General features: G+C 34.6%; 2 protein-coding genes across 2 annotated transcripts; both read right to left on the bottom strand.

The window, feature by feature from the left end:
- Positions 1-10,842: 10,842 nt before the first annotated feature.
- LOC127127437 (protein SCO1 homolog 1, mitochondrial) lies at positions 10,843-13,526 on the bottom strand. Its single transcript, XM_051056624.1, has 7 exons — positions 13,222-13,526; positions 12,903-13,088; positions 12,671-12,761; positions 12,104-12,316; positions 11,829-11,918; positions 11,603-11,735; positions 10,843-11,279 (listed from the first exon to the last, which is right to left on the bottom strand). The coding sequence occupies exons 1-7, from the start codon at positions 13,366-13,368 to the stop codon at positions 11,168-11,170; spliced, it is 972 nt and encodes a 323-aa protein (XP_050912581.1). The 5' UTR covers positions 13,369-13,526; the 3' UTR covers positions 10,843-11,167.
- Positions 13,527-16,443: 2,917 nt separating this feature from the next.
- LOC127127438 (uncharacterized) lies at positions 16,444-20,612 on the bottom strand. Its single transcript, XM_051056625.1, has 4 exons — positions 20,455-20,612; positions 20,119-20,215; positions 16,845-16,906; positions 16,444-16,770 (listed from the first exon to the last, which is right to left on the bottom strand). Exons 2-4 carry the CDS (start codon positions 20,193-20,195, stop codon positions 16,694-16,696), a joined length of 216 nt encoding a protein of 71 aa, XP_050912582.1. The 5' UTR covers positions 20,196-20,215; positions 20,455-20,612; the 3' UTR covers positions 16,444-16,693.
- Positions 20,613-24,531: the final 3,919 nt, after the last annotated feature.

Raw genomic sequence — 24,531 nt, forward strand, 5'->3', positions numbered from 1 at the left:
ATTGTCGTTTGTTCTCTAAGTTAAAGATGTATCGCCATTTGAATTGACTTGTGCACTTAGTACTGTCAATCCAATTGACGTCTATATGTTATTTTTAAATGCAGTCACCAATTGGATTGACACTAGTGTGTATTTTGTAAAAACAAATTGGTTGCGAAGGGTTGCCAAGGGTTATAGTTTCATTGGTCATTAATTCTTCGTAGATGTCATTCTCCGAGAATTGTCGGAGGATATGGGATGTGTTAAATCATGCCGAACTACATGATATGCTCTAACTGAATCGTCATTTCAACACTACCGTGATAAAATTAGATTGTCAAATGCATATGCGGGAAAGTGGGTGGATAATATTCCAGTGGAGAAGTGGACAAGGTCATTTGACGAAGGATGTCGATGGGGACACATGACAACAAACCTTGTGGAATGCATAAACGTCGTCTTTAAAGGCATTAGAAATCTACAAATAACCACATTGGTGAGAACAACCTATTTTAGATTGACATCGACCTTCGCAACCAGAGGCGAAAGATGGAGTGCAGTGTTAATGTTGAGTCAATTATTCAGTGAATATTGCATGAAAGTGATGAAAGAGGAAAATATTAAAGCTACCACACACGCGATTACAATCTTTGGCCGTCATAGGCAAACTTCCAGTGTTTAGGAAACAATCAACCATAATGAGGGGATGTCAAATTTATCTTATGTTGTCAAATTAAACAGAAATTAGTGCGATTGTGGAAAATTTCAGGCCTTCTGTATACATTGCGGCATGCACACATACTCGCCAGGACATTGACACTCATTTATCCTACGTTTACAAGGCCATTAACGTTATGAATGTCTACAACGAAAGTTTCACAGTGCTAGCAATGGAGGAATATTGGCCTCCATATCAAGGGGATATAGTTTGGCACAACGATGACAAGCGAAGAAAGAAAAAAGGACACCAAAAAAGCATGTGTATTAGAAAAGAAATTAACACGGCTGATAAAATGATAAGATTATGTAGTATATGTCGTCAGTCCGAACACAATCGGAAAAATTGTCTAAATGTCGGAGCACCCACGCATTGCATCGTGTCTCTCAATACTTCTAATTTTTTTCGCCTTCAGGTATGTCTCCGCCTAACCAATGAATCAACTCCCTTTGTAGTTGCTCGAAAAATGAATCTCAATACACCTAAAAATTACACAATACATATTGGTGTCAATCCAATTGGCGACTGCATTTAAAATTAACACATAAACGCCAATTGGATTGACACCAATAGGTGCACAAGTCAATCCAACTGGCGCCGTATCTTTAAATTAAAGAGCTGACGTCAATTAATCTGTCACCTGTGCTTTAACGTTTTTTTTTAATGAGATAGTTTGAGAATTAATCTAAAATATGAATTATTTTAGATTTTTAAAAAAAAAATCTGATTATTTGAATAAAAAATTTTCATCTCAAACAATCACGTAATAAAAACAAATCATATTTCAAAATTTTGCTACTAAACAGACCTCATGTTCAACTTATCAAATCCAATTTGAGTAAACAAATATTTTTAAAAAACTTAGAATTCTTATATTTAGAATATAATTTTTATTTTAGGTTTTAAACTTTCAATTGACCCATTTTAACTAAAGAAAAAGAGCAGCACAATAGAAAGTTTTATCCAATTTGTAACAGGATTACTCCTACCCTACTTTTCCGAGGTCTAATATGTAATATATTTAGTCTAATTAAAATAGTTTAAATTTTTTCACTTCTAAAAGAACGTTCTTTTTAGCATGATTTGTGAGCACAATAATGAAATGGTACCCAAAATTTGAGTCGCAGAATTCTAAATTATTAATTGAATTTACAGTTCAGTTTTCTCTATCATACAATAGTAACATGGAACCATTTCAAAATCTATTTTGTGTTAAATTCTATCTTATTTCTTATTACTTAAGTTTCATCTAAAAGAGATGCATGTAGAGAAAATCATCCAAAAATTACTAACAATAAATCTATAAGAATTCAATTGTTAATTTTCCCATTTTTTCAATCTAAAAAATTCACAAATCAACCTAAACTTTCTCAAATTAATATGTTCTTACCGATCACCTATTTTGAAGAAAATAACTCATAATAATCTTTAATTGTATGGTTGAAAAAGACCTTGAAGGCATGACGAGTGGCATACGCCTAGTCATTCGCCCTTATTGAGTCACCCTTTTATTAGTTTGAGCGCCTTTCCTTTGATTCAATTTCCTTTTGTGTGTATGTATCATCCATCTTCCCGTTTCTGCATCTATAATGTGTGCTCGTATATGAAGTGTATATCGGGTCAACAACCATAAATGGGAAATTGTGAGACTTAACTATACCTCCTGGATTTTACGGAATCAACCATCCATTCGTGTAGACGTTGTTATATTCTAGGGAGACTCGGTTCCATCAATGGAGATCATCAGGGACTATAAATACATTAGTGCCACAACACTAAAAAGAAATAACGAATAACACCAATAAATACACCTATATAGTAGCTTCTCACTTCACGTGATCTAACTCTCAATACCTAAAAAAACCTTAAAGCCTCTGACGACTCTTATCCACTAGGGATTGTGAAGCATTTGTACATTTTGCGAGTATAATTGGCGTCCATCGTGAGCCCCCACTAAAACTAACATGGGCCACGTACATCATATACACACCATCTCTTTCAGCATATTTTCACGAGGATGTTTGAACGAAGTTCCAAGAAGACCACCAACACCGTTGCTGGAGATTTTGCTGGGGGGAGGGGAATCTAGCTCCTCATGGAGAAGATACACCTGACATATGTCAACAACAGACTCACACGCGTAAAAGCCCCCAACGTCTTTGGTAGGTACTGGGAGTCCAAAAACACCTTTGAGAGAGAAGACACTAACAACCTACTCCCTCAGAACAACAATCACATGGTCATCATGATTCAACATGCCAAATGGGATGTGAAACGAGTGTTAATCGACCTTGGAAGCTCTGCAGACATCTTGTTCTGGAGTACGTTCCAAGGGCTCGAGAAGGATCCTCATAACATTGGATCCTTCCAAGGGTCCGTGATCGATCTGTCGGGCAAACAAGTACAAGTCAATGGCTACTTCGCAGTCAAAACAAAATTTGGTTCAGGGGTGAGCGTCAGGACCATAGAGGTAAAGTATATCATATTAGACGCCACGTCCCCTTACAACATCTTCCTTGGAAGGCCCGCTCTCTACCTAGTTAGGGAGATCCTATCCACTCGCCACTTAAACTTAAAATATCCACTACCTAATGGGCACTTGAGTACGGCCAAATGAGATCAGATGATCGTTCAAGAGTGCTACCTAAATAACATGGAAGTAGTGATATATCCCTTCACCCTAACTTTCATCCCTCGCCGTAGATGGATGAAGACGATATTGTATGTTGGGACACATGAGTGGGGATGGTAAGTGAAAGGCTTACCCCAACTGAAGATTTGAAAGAGGTATATATCTGGCCTCTGCACCACCATGTCACTAAGCTGGGCACCTCGTTGTTCAAATCTGAAGAGGAATATTTGATCACTTTACTTAGGAAGAACATTGACCTATTTGCATAGGCGCCTTCAGATATGCATGACATAGATACCAGAGTGGTGTTTCATCGCCTTTCTATATATCCTATAGTTAAGCATGTATCTCAGAGAAAGCACAAGCTTGGAAAAGCAAAATAGAACAACTATTAATGAGGAAGTTCAGAAGCTGACAAACACAAGTTTTACAACATAAATCAAATACCATTTGTGGCTTCCTGATTTGTTCTTCGTAAGGAAGGCGTTGAAAAATGGTGTATATGGGTTGATTTCACCGTTCTCAATGTTTCATGTCCCAAAGATCGACATCCCCTCTCTAACATAGATTTCCTAATTGATGGATCTTCGGGTTACAAGACGCTGAGCTTCATGGATGCATATTCAGGGTACAACCAGAATAAAATGGATCCCATATACTCCCTCAATACAGTGTTCATGTCCAACCATAGTAATTATTACTATAACATCACACTTTTTGGGCTCATGGACATGGTGTTCTCAAATCAAATAGGACACAACTTGGAGGTGTACATTGATGACATGATCGTAAAGAAATCATATGGAGGAATTTGTGCAACAAACTTAAAGAATATCCTGTGATCAGTCAGGAATTATAACATGTGCTTGAATCCGGTCAAGTGCTCATTCGACATATAAGCGAGAAATTTCTTGGGTTTTATGCTCACAAAAAGGAGCATGAAGGAGAACCTAGATAAATTCCAAGCCATCATAGACATGAGAAGCCCCTCAAATGTCAAGGAGATTCAGTAACTAACCGAACGCTTAGACACTATCTCTCGTTTTCTTTCCTATGCATGTGACAAGGCTTTCGATTTCTCCGCTATGTTGAATAAAAATGATAGGTTTGATTGGACAAAAGAATGTGAGTAGGCGTTCTAGAAGCTGAAGGCATTCTTAACGTCATCGCCCATCCTGACACGCCCAATAATAGATTTAGTACTTGTCTGTTACTAATCATGTGTTAAGCTCAGTACTTGTACATGAAATAGACAAGGTAGAGAGACCTATATATTTCATGAGTTAAGAGTTCAAAGGCATTGATGCTCACTACTAGAAGATGGAAACGCTCGCATTGGCGGTAGTGGTGACCGCAGGAAAGCTTAGGCCTTAATTTCAAGGGTACCAGATATTGGTAAAATCAGACTATCCCATACGCTAGGTCCTTAAGAAGCTAGACCTAGCAGAAAGAATAGTATTTTGGGCGCACAAGCTATATGAATATGATATCCAATACGTTCCTCGAGAAAAAATTAAGTCACGGGTCCTGTAAGATTTTCTGACAGAGTTCAGCACACCCATATGCAAGGATCCTTTCTATGGATAAAGCCTCTAACGTTAAAGGGAGAAACCCTGGGATAGTACTAGAAGGACCTGCAAATTTATTGATCGAGCAATCACTAAAGTTTTAATTTAGGGCTAGTAACAACCAGGATAAATATGAAGCCCTCGTCACCGACCAGACCCTCGCTTTAGAAGTGGGTACGTCGACTCCACAAGCCAAGACTGGCTCTCAACTGGTGGAGAAATTTGTATCTGGTGAGTACTAGTTGAAGGAACCTAACTCATCAGATACTTAAAAGAAGAAAAGCAGTGATATACATCCTTATGTCATGAAAGCTTTACAAAATGGAAAAATCCACCCTTATGTTGAGATGTATGGGAGAACATGAGATCACCCTAGTCTTAGTCAAGGTTCATCAAAGGGCTTGTGACAGCGATATTGGTGGGCAAGCCTTGGCCCACAAGTTGTTAAGAGTAGGTTACTAATGACCCTCCTTAATGAGAGACACCATAGCTTTTGTCAAGAAGTGTGAAAAATTCCAGAGGCATGCCAATCTACATCACACGCCAACTGAGCTTCTCCATTATGTATCAATACCTTGGCCATTTTATCAGTGTGGCGTTGACATTTTGAGGCCTTTTCCTATAGCTTATGGCCAACTAAAATTCCTGATCTTCAGAGTAAACTACTTCACAAAGTGGATAAAGGCAGAAGGTGCGTCCAAGATAATGATAGAGAGAGTCAAGGCTTTTATTGATATAAAATCATGTGCAAGTTTGGTCTACCCTGAATCATTGTCACGAATAATGGAACTCGGTTCGTTAGTGTTGTCGTAATCGATTTCTACAAATAAATGGGAGTACATACCAAATTCTTATTCTTCGTTCACCCACAAGCGAACAGACAAGAAAAGTCAGCTAATAAGGTGATACTGAAAGGGATCAAGAAGAAGCTAGATGAGACCAATGGTTTGTGTGCCGAGCAGTTGCATGAAGTGATATGGTCATACCACACTTCCCCTCATTCTACCATCGAATAAACCCCTTTTACATTAGTGTATGGGGAAGACACCATGCTACCAGTTGAAATTGACACACCAATATGGCGACATTACCATTTTAGGGAGAAAGAAAATGAGGAAGGGCTTAGATGTAGTGCTGACCTAGTGGACGAGACAAGGGATATCGTCCATATCTGAGAGTTTTCCGCTAAATAGATAAAATCCAGGAGATATAACTCCAAGGTAATTTGAAGATAGATGCAGAAAGGAAATTTAGTGCTATGACAAGTAGTGGTTCCCGCCCAGTAGGGAAAACTACAACCTAACTGAGATGGGCCATATCGTATATATCAAAAGTTGTAGAATGGAGCTTACAAGCTCGAGAAATTGGATGAATTCCTCATCTCTAGAACATGAAACTCGGCTAATCCGAGATACTATTATAGCTAAGCAGTATGAGGGAGAATCACCTATTTATGAAAATTCTCATAATAGATTATGGCTTTTGCAACAAATTATAATGGTTTGACTATCAAATTATATTGATGGACTCCCATAGGAAAATCCTTGCTTCCTTACGAGGTAATTATATGTTGGTGTAAGCCCTAGAGGCCAATACTTTTGGTACTTGTATCAAATTATTTATTAATAATAAAAAGGCTTTTTTTTCTTTATTATGTTTGTTTAATAAAGTCCCTAGAATAGCTAGTCCGTTTAATGTATCAAGTGTGACTTAATCATGAGATCCCATTAAACATAAGGACGTTATTCTTAAAGTATTCGTAGTCGAGCTTTGTTGTGAAGTGGGATAACATTAAAGCATTAAGACTATTATGTATATAGACTGATGATCACATCTCTTGGATCATGGATAAGGAGTTATCAAGTCTTAAACATATGTATGAATATTAGGAGTAATATTTATACTGGATTGACCCGATGTGAGAATATTATATAGAATGTTATGCAAAGTGTCATAAGTTATTCTCATGGTGATAGTGGTGTATACCACCTATCGACCTGAAACCACTATGGACCCTAAGTGTAGAGTCGAGTGCTTTATTGCTGATCAAACATTGTCTATAACTGGATGACCATAAAGACAGTTTATGGATACTCCACAAAGCATGTTGAGGGACATGAGTGACCTAGATGGAATTTTCCCATCCTGTGTAACAGGATGAATGTCTAAGGGCCCAATATTGAACTAGACAAGGATGACACGGTGTATACCTTGTGTTCAATATAGACATAAGGGCAAAAGGGTAATTATACACATAAGTATTATCACAAAAGGATTTGTCAGATCACATGACATTTTCGTGTCTTGGGTAGCAGTGATGTGTTGCTAGATACCACTCACTATTTATTATGTTAAATATGTGATTTAATATAATTGTCAATATCGCGAAAACCTATAAGGTTACACACAAAAGGACGGATTGATGAGAGATAGCTTAAATAAGGAACATCGTAAGGTACAATGCACTTAAGTGAATTGTAGAACATCGTAAGGTACGGTGCACTTAAGTAGAATACGAAATATTGTAAGGTGCCACACGCTTAAGTGATTTTGGTATATCATAAGATATGAGCCACATACACTTAAGTGGGATTTTTAGATTGGAGTCCACACAATTGGTTCTATAAATAGAACCCTTGTGCAGAAGCATTTGATTAGATGAAATTTCGTTTCTCTCTCTCTCTCACTCACTCAAAACCTTCATTCGTAGCAGCTAGCACTGAGACTGAAGGAATCCATTCGTGTGGACTGAGTAGAGGCGTTGTCACTATTTAACGCTCATGATCACTCCTTAGATCTGTATCAAAGGTTTCAATCGCCACAAGAGGTAACGATTTCTATCATTGATCATGCACATTCGTAAGGATCACTAAAGGAGAACATTTTAATTTATGCTACGTTTTAGATCGCTATTCTCCTTCATTATATTGCTGGACTTCCATAGAAAGATCATTTCTGCCCTACAAGATAATTATATTTTTGGAATTCTCCAGGAAGATCCTTGTCGTAGTACAAGATAATTATATTGTTAGAATTCCATAGGAAGATCCTTGCCGCTCTACAGGGTAATTATATTGCTGAATTTCCACAGGAAGATCCTTGCTATCCTACGAGGTAATTATATTTCTGGACTTCCATAGGAAGATCTTTGTCTCCATACGGGGTAATGATATTTTCGGAATTCCACATGAAGATCTTTGTCATCCTACGGGGTAATTATATTGTGGGACTTTCATAGGAAGATCCTTTTGGCCCATGGGGTAATTATATTGTTGGACTTCCACAAAAAGATTATTGTCGTCCTACGTAGTAATTATATTGTTAGACTCCCACATGAAGATCTTTGTCACCCCATGAGGTGGTTAGATTGTTGGACCATCGTAGAAGAATCCTTGCGCCTCGATAGGCTACTCACTCGATGAAAATACTATGAGTAATAGAAAGGATGTCATACTAAGAATGTCATAAACAAATTGCCAAAGGCACAAACATAGCCTTTAAAGAAAAGTCCTTAAAAAGTGGGGGTACAAAGTGTGCTACAAATGGTGGTAGTACGAATAACATACTGAATACAAAAAATTGAGCTCTTTCGAAGAAATGCTTGAGGAAATCATCCTATGAGGGACTTAAATAAAGTCTCGTCTGAAGGAATCAACTAAAATCTCGCATGAGGGACTAAATTAAAGTCTCTCACGAGGGACCCAACTAAAGTCTCTCCTGAGGAACTCAACTAAAGTCTCTTCAAGAGACTTTTCGGCCAAATTCTCACCCAAAGAGATCGTCTTCAACTTCGAGACCAGATGTCATGAATAAATGTCCGATGATGCTCTTAAGGAAGGTCAAAAGATGAGTTAGGGGTTAAAACACTTCGGTCTCTACGAATTCTCATGCTTGAAGGACTATGTAATGGTATGATTGAAAGAGACCTTGGATGCAGGGTGAATGGTATACACCTAATCTTTTGCTCTTCCCGAGTCACCCTTTTATTAGTTTGAGCGTCTTTCGTTTGGTTCGATCGCCTCTTTTCTAAATGTATCACCCCATATTCCCATTTCTCTGTCCATAACACGCAATCGTGTATGAAACATATACCGAGTCAACAATTATACATGGGAAATCGTGAGATTTAACTACACCTTTGGATTTTAGGGAATCAACCACCCACTTATATAGAAGTTGTTATATTCTATGGAGACTCTGTTCCCTCAGTGGAGATCCAGAAGGGCTATAAATACATCAACACCACAACACTAAAAGAAACTAACGAATAACACAAAGAAATACACATATACAGTTGATTCTCACCTCATGTGAGCTAACTCTCAATACTCTAACAACTTTAAAGCCTGTGACAACCCTTATCCACAAAGAATTGTCAAATGTTTGTAATTTCTGTGAGTACATAAAAACATAACTTCCAACCACCCCGTTGTCAACTAACCTAAGATTAACTTCCAACCATCGCGTTGTCTACTAACCTAAGATTAACCTAGAACTTTAAAGAGGCTAACTTGATCATACAATTCATCATAATTCTTAATTATATAAGATGCAAGTCTATTATTAATGCCTAGAGTAACTATGATCAAAACCTAACTAAGATCAAAGCCTAGAAAATCCACCTCAATGTGATCAAAGGTTAAATCTTTCAAGATTGTGATGATTGCTCCTTAACTTTTATGATGGTGAAAGTTTTTCAAGGGTGAGACGAGGATAAGAAAGAATTCTCGGTTGCTTCTTGAATTGATCTTGATGATGAGTATTTCTCTTGCATGCACCTCAAGGAGACACTTCCTCCATTCTTCGCGTGTGATTTGCCTTCTCCAAAGAGGAATAAATTGTCCATAAGAGTTGGAAGAATAAGAGAGATTACCATTATTTCCTTGCAAGTTATTTAAAAATCCAATTTTATGCTTGTTCTCACTACTCAAAACAAATCCAAATTGATTATATTACTAATAGGTTAACTCTATTAATTATATTACTAATAGGATAACTCTAAAACTTAATTCTCTTTCTTACTAGATAATAAACTCCTAACTTAAGTTATATTGTGCTTCCTCTGTCTCATAAAAAGTGTCTCATTTGCATTTTTTCTCTGTCTCAAAATAATTATCCTTTTATAATATTAATGTCGCATTTATTATTATTTTTCCACTATCATATCCCTATTTATTAACTTTCATTTTATCCAACCACTTTTTTAACTATAATTAATAGGGATATTCTAATAAATGATATTAATTTATCATTAAAACCAACACATCCAATCATTTTCTTAAGAACCGTGAATTGTTCAAATATGACAATGTTTTATGAGACTGAGATAATATTACATCCTCTGTTTTTTATTATAAGTCATTTTTTATTTTTCTATAAACGTATCAAGAAATATAATAATTGCGGTATAAAAAAGAGAAATTAGGAAAGATTTTATAAAACTATCCTTCATTAATGATATTGGAAGGACAAATTTACATAATTGAAAGGAGATAAGATAATAAATATTTAAGGGTATAATAGGAAACATAACATTAATAATTCATTGATATTATAAAACGACTTATATTGAGGTACAAAATATTTTTTCAAAATGACTTATAATAGAAAACAGATAGAAGAGATACTATATTATAAGGTGTTTTAATTAATTATAGAGACAATAATACAAGTCCTAAAGCATCATTCCCAATATATTACATTTATAGTAAAAGTGAATATACCAACGCATAATAAGGTTTCTTTATTATTTTCTCTTTTTTATTTATACAACTTTTGTAGCTTACAAAAGTTGATCAACTATGTCAATTAATTTGGGGGAATTTTACAGAAAAATTGCCACCTCCTCCACCATGAATTTGTTCCTAAGCAAAAAGACCATTAGATTGTCTCAAATTAGTAACTAGGCCAACCAAATTACATATATTTATATAGATGACCAATGATTCAATAGCAAGTGCAACATTCATTCATAATACCATATAAGATCAAGTAAAATATTTAAAGAACATTGTAGTTGAAGTCTAGTTGCATCTCAAGATTTCCATAATATTTTTTCTAAGTACAATAACCATTGAAACAATGACACCAATTAAGTTGCCCTTTTAAAACTGTCAAAAATCTCCAACATCACCTAAAAAGGAACCAGCCTTCAAATTATATTTAGACTTACTTGTGTAGTTTTCTAGCTTAAGCCTAAACTCAATGACAATTTCTTTCAAACAATGAAGAAAAATTGCTACCAATAGCAAAAGGGTAAAAGGGTGCATGTTACTTCTTCTTATATTGCTTTATCTCCTTAATAACTCCATCAGTAAGTGAGTCAACATCGTTGTTCTTGCCGAAAAACTTTACGAATCCCATGTCGGGTGCCATCAAGTATCTGAAAAGAATTGACATGTTATCAGAAAAATGTGTTCATTATTCAACAAGAATCAAAATCATCCTATGTAAGAGCTATATAATCCCGCAAATACAACAGCACATAGAATTTTCCATATGCTAGACAAGAAAGCATGTAATAAAAAAGAATCGAAATCAATGGATTTAGTTCCTCGAAAGTGAGAAAATCAATGGCTGAAATTCTAACGATTTTTGTAGTTTGTAAATCAAGTGCATGCATAAGAACATAAAAAGAGAGAGATTTGCTTTATAGGAGCGAAATAGATTATACTATCATATATGAGTAGAAATAAAATGGCATACATGACTATGGAGTGATCAACAAGATAATCCGAGTCCTCCTCCGCTGTCTTCATGTAATAAACGCGATATGCACGAGCAACACTTTTTATCTCATCTGTGCTACCAGTTAGTCCAATCAACTTTGGATGAAATTCTGAAAAATAAAAAATGTTCCAATTATAATTCAGCAACAAATGCCTAACATGAGATATAATAAGTTTAATTCAAGAAGTAATGACATAATCACCTTTGACGTATTCAGCCACTTGTTCAACAGTATCCCTCTCAGGATCAACAGATATAAAAACCGGCACAGTTTGAATTCCAGATTTCTCCTCTGCAACGAACCAAAAGAGACATGGACGTGGTTACCATTTGAATGATTTTACAAGATGAAACTATCATGACTATATTTTAATTTCACGAGTTCATTGAGCGAGAGCGACATAATGAGAAATAGAGCTTATATTTTAATGTGAAACTCGGTTTGGGATACAGCACATGTCACCTACAAACACTTACTTATTTTATCTACTGCAGCTGCTAACTTCTGTAGTTCCTCGGGACAGATATCTGGGCAGTGAGTAAATCCAAAATACATCAATGTCCATCTACCCAGGAAGTCTTTTTCAGTTACACGTTTTCCGTGGTGGTTGGTGAGCTCAAATGGACCTCCGATCGCAGCTTTGCCCGCAGAAGGTCCCTGCTTAACTTCCTCTGAAGCATTATGTATTCCTACAGAAATAAAAGTTAAATCAATAAATGAAGAAAATCTCCAAGAAACTTCAGAACGCTAATTCAAATGCAACAAGAAACGACGCCGCTTCATCTAATTTGTTGTCATGTTACCACTAAGAAACAAAGATGTTGGGATATATGCACGATCATGTAGATAATAGTTCAACTCTCAGGCTCGTTAACTTCGTATACTACAAAAAGCTATTAAGTAGTGTAAGTGTTATTTGATCTACTCCAATCCCAACAATGATTCAACAAACAAAGAGAATACTATTAACAAAGACACCGCTCTTAGACGATCTCCACGTGCATATTCACAAAGTACTCAACTAACTCACCATAGTAATCTACCTTCTATATGTCGTTTCTTTTCCCTATCATAGTAATATACCAATCCAGCTCCAGTTAAAACCAGAAAAACTAAGCTCAACCACGAAACCGGCTGCAACACACGATTCCAACAAAAAAAATACACTCATTATTAGTATAATTTGAACCCCGTCTCATAAAGTTCACATTGAAACAAAAAGCTAAATAAAGAACACTACATTAGTACATTGCTACAATAGTTTTACACACATACCGATCCACGGATGGATTTTCCAGCATCACTTTTCTGTTCCTGTTCTCCACCAGACTCTTTTCCTTTACCAGAATCATCGTTTGATGAACTATTACTATCAGCTGGTGGTTTATCTTGATTAGCAGTACCGGATAAAAGTCTCTGATACAGCATAAATGACCCATTACGATAACCTTGATTCCCAACCTAAAATTTGAACAGAAAGTGACATGTTATGAAAATTGAAACAAACCCAATTGAAATCAAAGGAGAAAACAAAGAAATTAAAACCAAAGCAGGGATTTTTATAATCAGATTGCGGGTAAAAAGAGAAGTGAACCTGGCGAGGTTGCGTTGAAAGGTGATGAGAGAGTGGTGATGGTGAAAGAAGGGAGGAGGTGGGTGCGGGATTGCGAAGGAGGTGAGATAAGAGATAACGAGAAGCGTAACGAAAGTGGTTGGTTTTGGTGGATATGAGGGACGCCATATGTTTGATGAAACTCTTGTATGAATGTTTTGCAAAACCTTAGAAATTCAAAACAAGTACGAGGGTTTTGTTTTGTGATTGTAATTTGAAGACGTTAAGGTTTAAGGTCGATCAAGGGTTTCAACTTAAAGCTCCCAACCAAACAATTCATGGTCAAATTTATATTTTTCAGAAAATAATTACCATATTAAGGGTAATGCTAACTTATGCTCTTGGGGCACAAATTAAGAAATCCACAAATAAAAAAGTTTTATTGAAAAAAATAATAGAATAATTAATTATGAATTTGTATTAAATTTACCGCACAAATTCCAAGATTTTTTTATTTTATTTATCTCTTAATTTGTGCATATTTGAGATATTTTGTATATTTTTTTAAAAAATGGATTCAGGATACATCGTATGGATCATCGTCCGATCACATGTGACGATGAGAGATAAACCAGTGATTGAAATCACATGCTTCATGCCTTGTGAGGCCTCACATGTTCTCTACTTGTTTCCCGCATATTTTATACCAGTTTCATGATCGATCCTCTCTCGTAAAACTATTCTCCGGTCTTTGCGCTAACCTCGAGTCTCCATGTTAACTTTACAAAAATTAGCCTACCGGATGAATGTGAACCCATGCTTTATGATATTGACCGAAGGTTTTATGCACTAAAATCACGAGTATATTCCTTTTAAGTATTTGGACTTACCGATGGAAGCAAATATTTATTCTAAATCTACTTTGAAGCCTTTGACCAATCTTATTTTCAGATGACTTATTTTGTGGAGTCATAAGTTTGTTAGAATGGGTGGGAGAGTGGTCTTCGTTAACTTGGTTCTTAATTTAATCCATATCTTTTTACATGTCGTTCATGAAAATGTTGATCAAGGTTAGGAAGAAGATAAGTGAGGCTTTAGAAGATGTTTCTTTGTTGTGGTATTAAATATCTCAAAATGTATTGAGTTATGTGGTCTTATGTCCGCAAACTTAAAAATGAAGGTTAGGTGTTTGTGATATCCACCTAGTAAATTTGACCTTACTAAGTAAATATCAGTGGAGATTGATCTTAACTGCCACTAGTTTATGGAGAAATGTCTTTTCCACTAGATATAGGTCTCAAGTTATCGTCTCCCTTGTAGGGGAAATGTCTAAAGGTTTTAGATATACTTATATCATATGGAAGGAATCCCTTCTTAGGCTCGTATCTTGATACCACTATTAACTGGTTTGTGAAAAACATGTATAGGAATGTGGATAATGACTTTCTCACATTTATACGAGATAAGACTTAGACGAGGTCAACCTCTTCGTGAGGTTTTCTTAAACTCTTCCATATCTTTGAAGTCTAAGTTTGAGATTTCAAGTGGAGAAAATGACTTTGTTTAGAAGCATGAGTTAATAAATAACCTTCATTGAATTATTCAAAGTACTCTCTCTCTCTCTCTCTCTCTCTCTCTCTCTCTCTCTCTCTCTCTCTCTCTCTCTCTCTCTCTCTCTCTCTCTCTCTCTCTCTCTCTCTCTCTCTCTCTCTCTCTCTCTCTCTCTGTGTGTGTGTGTGCGCGCGCGTGCGTGTTGGGGTGTGTGTGTGTGGGTGTGTGCGCGCATGGGTGCGCGTGATGCTTACTGAGTGAAATCAGCATAGGTATCCTTGATTCCATACTTCAAGCTAATGGCTAAACAAATGAACTCTAATTATTGAATAGAATATTTAGTTTCTTCTAAAGTGATACTCCATCTGTCTCCCAATGAGTGATTAATTTGGAATAAATAGGTGTCTCAAAATGAATGATCTATTTAAATTTTCAACGCATCATTTCGAATATATGATAAGGTGTATTTTACTAAAACATATCATTCTCTCTTATTTATTTATTCATTTTTCTTAATCAGTGTGAAATGGTCAACTGAGTCACTCATTGTGGAACGAAGGGAATAATATTCTCTTAGAAATTTCTGTGTTAGTGGGCCTATGTGAAATCTATTTTGTGTTTTTCCATGATTTTCTGGAGTCCACCTCCCATATTTTTGTTGTCTATGAAATAACAACTAGCTTGTGATATACACCCTCCGTCTCACAGTGGCTCAATTAACCATTTCACATAGATTAAAAAAAATAAAATAAATGAATAAGAGAATGATATTTTTATTAAAATAAGATATATCTTACTAATCATATATTGTGAACGATTAAAGTAATATTAATTTTATGATAGAATTGAAAATGATACATTGAAAATTGAAATGAATCATTTATTTTGGAACACCTATTTATTTTAAATAAGTCATTCATTGTGAAACAGATGGAATGGGATCTTTATGTGAATTGAATGGAAATCGATAATTTTCATAAATTTTTTTTTATAGTTATTAGAGTTGATTTGACTTGATTTGGCACTCTATGGTCTTATCTATTTAGAAATCCACGAATTCTACTTTATCGGATATGATAATGAATACGGAGAAATTGGTAGATTATCTTTTTGGGAGTGATATCTTAATAAGACTTCTTGTTACTGTTACACTATTTGTGATATCTTAATAAGACTTCATAATACTTACACTTTTTTTATGATTGGTTAGCAAATTTTTTAATCTCTGCCTGAACCGATATAGGCTTCAAGGTTTTCGATTTCAAACTCAAAGAGGTGTTATGGTGGCTTGGAGAATTTGTTTTTTTTTTTTCAAATGATGTGAACCGCCAGTGTCCAGTTTTGTTTAGGTTTAGGGATTGGAGTCAGGTTTCTTTTCTCTGATGTTTTCAAGCTTGTGTGATTCTTGTACTTATTATTATTGAGATTTTTTTGGTTGTGTTGTTTTATTTTCTTGAAATGCAAAACACCTTTGGTGTCTTATATCCAATCAAACAACCAACTCCAACATTCTTGTATATTTCAGGACCACTAGACCAAACAACACAATCACCACAAAATTAGTCACAACATACTTGAAAATTTTACACAAACATTCACTCACAGTTCGCCTTTCTTATCACATCATATTATTTCTTCAAACATGTGTTCTACATTGTTAATCTATAGTTATTAAACTTCACAAATGTCACTGTTTACGTTTCTATATCAATGTGCAAACAACCTTCAATAGTTTCAAATATAAATGGAATGACATGCTGTAACACAGCATCATAGGCTTTAATTAGTATCCTAATCTTGTTTTTGGTTCAGTAAACAAGCTGGAAGAAGCCATTACATACCATGTGAAACAAAACAAAAAAATAAACTGCCAAAACAAATTTACATACTTTCCACCAGCAACTTTGGTATGTAGAATCTCCAGGCATTATTACCCTTCACCAACGCAGCAAGAATGACAGAATCACCGGTTCTTGAAAGAATCCATTTTTTGGGGAAGGTCCTTAAGCTGCTCAACAAGTTCTTGTCGCGTCTGAATAGCTGCAACAATAACACATGCGTCAAACTGACTTGTTCACATGATCAATATAAGCAAATCGTTTTGCTACTGCTACCTTTTTTGGAAATATCTTCGATATTCTTTGATGTCCTCACTGCAAACCTCTGAAATGCAGGACTGCAAAACCACAGTGAAACGTTAACATGAGAAACTGGTAGAAACTAGAAAGCAAATAAGAATTATGCAGTAACCACATAAAATGAACTTCTCTTCACTACTTAGATGATACAGAAGCAAGAAAACCTGGCCCACGAACACCTTAAATGCCATTAGTATAAACAATAGGTTTCACTAGTCAAACAAAATTCTAAACCAATCCAGATTGCTTGATTTTCTGTTTGTTTGGATAAATATTTGTCAAATATGATTCTAAATTAACTTGATTTCGTTAAAGACTAAAAGTTGAGTTTGAAGCAAAACGATTTTTGTCTGAATGTATTTGCTATAAAATCAAACTTGATGTAAAACTTGGTTTAATTTTTTAATCATATGTAAAAGTTACCGTTTCTAGTAAAAAAGAAGGTTGGAGACAAACATAATTTAGGCATATTAAGACTTAACATGTCTTCTTTAACAAAATCATGTTTGTCCCATGTAAAAGGAAGTTGAGAAAAATGAAACAATCCCTCCATAGTTTTGGAAAGCTGGAAAAGATCCCTCATCACACCAGAAAAAACAGTCTGCTGGATATTGGTTGATATACAGTGTGATTACAGACAAAGCTTTTGGAATATTGAATTGTTTTTAATTAATATAATAAGCAATATGAACAATAATTACTTCCAATTTAAATTACAAGACAATATATGTTTTTATACTTAATATATTGTTTGTTTCATTATAACTATTATAACATGATTCAAGAGCACTTTAAATATTTCAAATACAACAGTCAAGTATTGAGTATACTAATCAGAGTCCGAAGCTTATTTATAACTTTCAGAAGTGTAGCAAGAAGAGAAATCAGAGAATTGGACACAAGCCTTAAAACACATGACTCTTTCTTATGTGGGAGTATATATGGAATGCAAGTTTAGCAAAGATACATAAATCCTAACTCAGAGATAAAAATTGGAGAGCATGCATCTCATGTTTTCGGTACCTTTGGTCCAACCTTTAATGTTGTCAAACAACAAATAGCCATTAATAACGTGAACTAATAGCATGTTTGGTTATGCATTTCAATCGCTAATACAGCATCCCAGCTACAATTTTGATGCAATTTTGAAAAGCTACATATCTTAGCTTCACACTAAATCCACAGCTACATACTTTTCAATGTTGAAACAAACGGACACTTAGGGTAGCTCTTATTGTAGAAAAAACATGTAAAGTACCACCTTAGGTGGTTTGGACATGCAATTACAATAACAATAGAAACACAGGTAAAGAGGGTTGATCAAATGGAAGATAACCCAATAGCTAAAGATAGAGGGAAACGAAAAGAAACTATAAACAATCCACCAGAGGCATTTAGAGAAAATCCTATCCGATTCTTAATAGGAAGTTTGTACTGTTTGATCCATAAAGCCTACACCACCTAGTGGGATAAGGTTTAGTTGTTGTTGTTATCATCCGAGTTTAAGCCAAAACTACTAATTTGATCTTTTAAAAAAATGGAAAGAACTGATTTATTGTCTATGCTCTTACAGATTTGAGTTTATGCCTATTAAGAATCAAAAGCATGTCTTTGTCAGGGTTGTTTGCATGGATCACTGTTTGCATGTCTCAACTCTCTAATCTCGATGATCCATAGGTTAAGATGTGAGTCTTTGCCAAACCCTTCTGCCTCTGCAGTCTGCTGGCAGCACCAATCATACTCCTTGTTTTGCACCCAACTACTCCGACCCTCCTTCCTCAGTTGCATATAAGATGATATTCTATTCCTTGTTGCCCTTTTTTGTCTTCTCACGTCTATTCTTTTGTAGGTGCCCTTTCTTGAATGTTTATTTGCTTTAAGCCTCATAGGGTTAAACTTATTTCTTTCCTTGACTTTTGTTCCTACCAACTAGTCTATTTATCTCAAGACATATTAACTTCTTATTATTAAATATGACTATAAGTAACATATAAATATATAAATAAAATATATAGCAGCCATCCCACTAAGTTTTGTGGCTGAAATGCCGCCACTACCCAAGATTGACTGCTACAGCATAGGGAAAGAATGAACAAAGCGTCCAAGAGAGGCTTAATCAAAAGCCAGAACATGGAAGATCAGCAGACATATGTTAACAGAAATTGAGTGAGCATATCAGCAGAGGATGCTAGTCAGTAGAGGGAGTGTGGAAAATCACCAGACTCAGCTAGAAGCAAGAGGTGCGAGGAGTTGTTGGGGGTTGATTCGACAGGGGACCAAATGAACATGTTTATTTTCTTTATGTGAAAGGTGTGAGGAAGAAAGGTTTGGCATCAAACCCTATACAACAAAAACAACAACAACAATTTACATAGCTTTATCCCACTACGTGGGATCGGCTACATGGATCAAACTACGCCATAATATGGGATCGGCTACATGGATCAAATTACGCCATAATTTGGGATCGACTACATGGATAAAATTACGCCATAATGTGGGATCGGCTACATGGATCAAATTACACCATAATGTGGGATCGGCTACATGGATCAAATTACACCATAATGTTCTATCAAAGACAGTGTTATCAAATAGTGGTGCCATGGCTGCTACGGCGGATATACAAGGCAGTTTTTGGGCTTGCCGCAATGGTAAATATCGGCCGATATTGCGGGTTTTTCCGCCATAATCTGCTATAACAGCGATGCAAAGCGACTGGTACGGCGGGATTTTGGCTCTCTGCCATGGACCACCATCCACCATCGACAACCGCCATCCACCATCGACAAGACTGATCAAAGATCATATTTCTGTCCAACTCGTTAATCTCAAAATATTTTTTTAATAGTTTCTCTTATAGTTTTTTAGGTCTTCCTCTACATTTAGTTGTTTCACTCCTCTATATATTGCCTAAGCTCCTTACAATAAAATCCACATGGTTAAATAACAATCAATTATATTAGTTGCAATAATGGCGAAATGCAAAAATAAGAAAATGCATAAACATAAAAATGTTAATGCCTAGATTTTCCCCTACTTAAAAAATGTTTTCAAAACTTCAAAATTAATGAGATATGATTAACTTAAGGTTTCCTGCCTTGCGTCCTCAACACAAGAAACTTATCAAAGAAAATAATACCAATCTTCACCTAACAATGTTCAAATCAGAGAAAGAACCCTACAACCTCAAAAATCATATGCATAAATCAAAAACTAAAATTTCGAAATTAAAAAAAATAAAAAGCACCTGTTGGCAAGACCATTGACAACCACTTCATTCACGAAATAAGAGATAACTCTATGCATAAAATTGCCGCCAGCCATGTTTTTTCCTCAGCTTCAAACTGCATAACATTCAAACATAAAATAAACAAAGTAAAAACCCTTAAATTTTCATGTCAAAGTTTCAAAATTTTCACGAAATAGTCCACAAGCCCTAGAATTATTCACCTCTAATTATCTCGTCCTACGTTTTTTCAGGGCAAAAATATTGAACAGGACAATAAAAATCAAGGGTTTTTCGATAACGAAAATCAGAGCTAATAAATGAGGAAAAAAATTCAAAATGATGTAAATTGCAAACCTTGATGGAATAGAAGGATTGATCGGTGGATTGTGATGTTAGGGAAGATTGAAGATGTTTCTGGAATCGCATTCAAATGCGAGACTCTAGCGTTGAGTTTCGTTTATATACGAGAAAAACAAAGACACGTGCAGGGTTTTTTTAGCGGGATAAAACTGTAATTTCACAGTGGTTAAACGTGTGTAAAATTGACATTTTGAAATTTTTTATGACTCCACCATTTTATTCATCTTCATGTATTAAACCCTTCTATTTTTTAAATTGATTTTTAAGCATTTTCTTTAAATGGTAAATTATAAATATCAACAAATTCTTTATTTTGATATATAATTATAAATAAATTATGTGACATATAATAATAAATAAATATTTTCGTTAGATATTAATCTTTTGATTAATAGATTACACTCATTTAACTTAAGTACCATATATCAATTGAATTAGCCTTCTGTTATTAATATTTTGATCCCTCTTTCTCCATATGTGATGACGTTGGAAGAAAGTGGTTTCTTCATTAAAGAGAATGTAAAATAACGGTAGTAGCAGGCTGTAATGTTTTGTTCTTCATTTGCAGAAAGAATGGAGAATTGAAAGAGTTAACTTAGATGAAGAAAATGGAAGAAGGTTAGTGTGTTAATTTAAATGAATTATATAATAAAAATTAAATGGTTAATTTATTATTCTGAAATAAAAATAAATTATATATTTTTAAAATACATTAAAATAAATAAAATGATTTGGAACACTTTCATTGGTGAGTCGGCATGTGACACATCAGCAAAGTGAGTGTCATGGCATTAAAAGTTACTCTCAAATTTATAGAGGGACTAAAATCCTTAAAAGAAACAAAATAAAGGGACTAAAATTTCAGATTTTAAAATAGATAGACCAAAACCGGAAAAAAAAAATATGAGGACCAAAACAACAATTAAACCATTGTTTTTTAAAACATTTTAGTTTCATATATTTAGCCAAAAAAAATCCATAGATTTTCTAAATGCTCCCTAAAATTTCTTTATTGTTTTCATATTGATTATAACTCATTGTATAGTAACTTGTATATTTATACAAGATGATATTCCTAATTTTTCATTTTGTTATGATACACAAAAATAGTTTAATTTTGGTTGGATATCAAGACTAAGAGTAATTTATATACAACACTCATTCTTCTCATCTCAATAAGGCACAATGTCAAAGGATAAACCTTTGACACATTTTCACACTCAAAGCAAACAATGCCTCGTAGACATAATTACGGGGAATTGAGACTGATCAAAACATTGACGCTAAAAGGAAGGGGATTCACATGCCCGTAGTTCTGACTCTTTAGTCCCTTAGCCTCAACTCAAAGTCAACTAATTTGGTACGCCAAAATAGTCACACATTGCTTGAGAATTGTGGCCAAAAATAGTTTATATTCAACATTCGGACTTCTCAATCTAATGAGGTGCCTTTTTCCACAGGACAAAATCGTTACGAGTTCTCACACACAAAACGAATAATTCCTCATAAACACAATGATATAGACTTGAGGTCAATCAGTTGTTTATTTTTATAGGTTGATGATACTGATGAAAATAAGTTTACTTGAGGCTAAATACCACCTTTCGCCTTTTATCTATACATTAGGGTCCACTTTGATCCCTTAACTTTTAAAAAGACCAATTTGATCCTTATTTCTTCAAACAGTGTTATATACGTCCTTTTCGTTTATTTCCCACAAACATGGTCTATTTTTCTATGCGTGGGATCTTATCATCACCTTCTTCATTTTCTCATTTCTTTTCACATATGAACCCTAAATTGAATTAGGACATAAACCTCCGTAGTTATTATCGATATAGCTTAAATCCGTAAAATCCTTTATTGAATCGAAGAAAAGAATGAGCTCTGGGAATTATTCACCCATAGCGAAAGGTAAGAGTTGTAGAAGTTTTTATTCGAAGTGTACTTAAGTTCTAATCTGCGATGGATACCCTGTAGTTGCATGTCCCTACTTCACTTAGGGGGAGTTTCTATCTGGTTATTTTGTTGCTTGTCTTATCGCTTTCATCTTTGTTTTCATTTCAATTTATTGAGTCTCATTCATGATTGCATTTCTCGGAATCGAGTTTGATTTAATTTGATTTTGATCTAAATATTCTCTGATCAATAGCATATGTTAGTGGAATGATGTCGTTTTATGTTTTGGTTAAACTTTGATTCAAAAGTAAAAACTCAAAATGCTTTTGAAATTTTGAAATTTTGAGATTTTACAAGATTGATTCGAATAATTCAGTTTTGCACTGAATTTTTGATCATGATCAAATTGGACAGATTTTAAACTCAGACATTCGATCTTGATCAAAATTTACACTTGATCCTGATCATTTTCCTGGGAATATTCTATGTTTGATTTGATTCGAATCAATATTTGTACATGATTTGAATCAATTTCATTTTTTAAAATTCATTTTTTATTTTGTTTGATTTGATTCGAATCAATATTTGTACATGATTCGAATCAAATTTATTTTTCAAAATTCCTTGTCAGTTCTGTGTCATTTGATCTGAATCAAATTGTGCACATGATTCGAATCACACTTTATCTGACATGAATAGCTTAAAACTTTTTCAAAAAACTGTTATTTCTTTTATTCCACCTCATTTTGCTCATTTGATTCAAATCATATTTTTCTTGATTCAAATCTAACTATCTTTTTCAACCATTTTGTGTGCTTAATCTCAAGCACATATAAAATCTTTTTGTCATCATTCTTCATATAACATCTATCATTCTAAACATATTTTTAGTGTGATTTTTAGTGAAAATCAATCTCATGTATTTTGAGTATTCAAAGTCTTGCTACGAAATTCTTACATCTTCAACTTTAATTGAGTTCAGATCTTGATAATGAGAGTTTTGAGATTGATTGAAGGAGACACGTACTTGAAACTAACCGTTCTTGGAGATGTTGTTTAGTTTTTCAGATTGTTAGCAAGATTGAAGAATTGTCAATGGTGATGACAAATTCCATTAAAAATAAGTAGTTTCTTCTCTCGAGCACTACCTTATTAGTAACTGTATGGAAGGCTACAGATAATGCGAAGTTCTTCTCAGATCTTCAGAAAATATCACCGCTCAAGGAATCAGTAGGATCAAGGGGTTAATTGCTACACGCGAAGGCTTAGAGAAAAATTGGTGTCATTGGAAGATTCAAGATCCAAATTAGGAGATTTATTTTCTTAGTTGTATTGTGAATTGATGATTGTATAAACTCTTGGAAATATTTGTCAAATAACAATGAACTATGCAGGTTCCAGTGGAAACCATTGAAGAGTGCACGTAGGCTAAGCAAGGACGAACTCCGAAACACTATAATCTTGGTGTCATCTTCTCTCTCTCTTACTCTTGCATTAAAATTCATAGTGTTTGCATGCTTAGGTTTTTCAATTACTTTGTATTATATCATTTTGTTATTGGTAGCAATTTATTACGTAAAGCTTTAGGTTTTGTTGGAATTGGATAACTAGTCAAGCTAGTCTTGTGATTGATAAATCTGAAAATGAATTGAAATTAGAATTCCATAAATTGAATCAATTGCGTACACTTCTCGTGACTACACAAATTGAACCAATTCATACCAAGCGTTTCATTATTTTAATCTTGGATATTTGTGAAACAAACTATGTTAGCTTGATCATATTCAAATGTATAATTTTCACTTTTGCATCAAACCTTCCGCTTGCAACTCATTTTATATAACAATCTGATTTTGGAAAATGACGGTTGCATTTTTTAATCTGGGTATACTCACCCCCCCCCCCCTCTAGACCATTTTTCTACTTCCATATTCACATCCAACAGACCTAGTTGTCAATGTGGAGACATTATTGTTCTTCGCATGGCAACAACATTTAGCAACTATGGAAATCAATTTTGGAGGATTTCCACAATTTAAGATAAACATCCATACTTTAATTCATTCACCCTTCTCGAAAATTCTAGAAAAAAAGTTGGTTTATAACATTGTATTTTGGTTTGTTAGTGTACACATGGCTCTAACAAAATTGGGTGTGGGTTCTTTGATTGGT

The sequence above is a fragment of the Lathyrus oleraceus genome, chromosome 3 (genome assembly GCF_024323335.1).
Source record: "Lathyrus oleraceus cultivar Zhongwan6 chromosome 3, CAAS_Psat_ZW6_1.0, whole genome shotgun sequence".
NCBI classification, from domain to species: domain Eukaryota; kingdom Viridiplantae; phylum Streptophyta; class Magnoliopsida; order Fabales; family Fabaceae; genus Lathyrus; species Lathyrus oleraceus.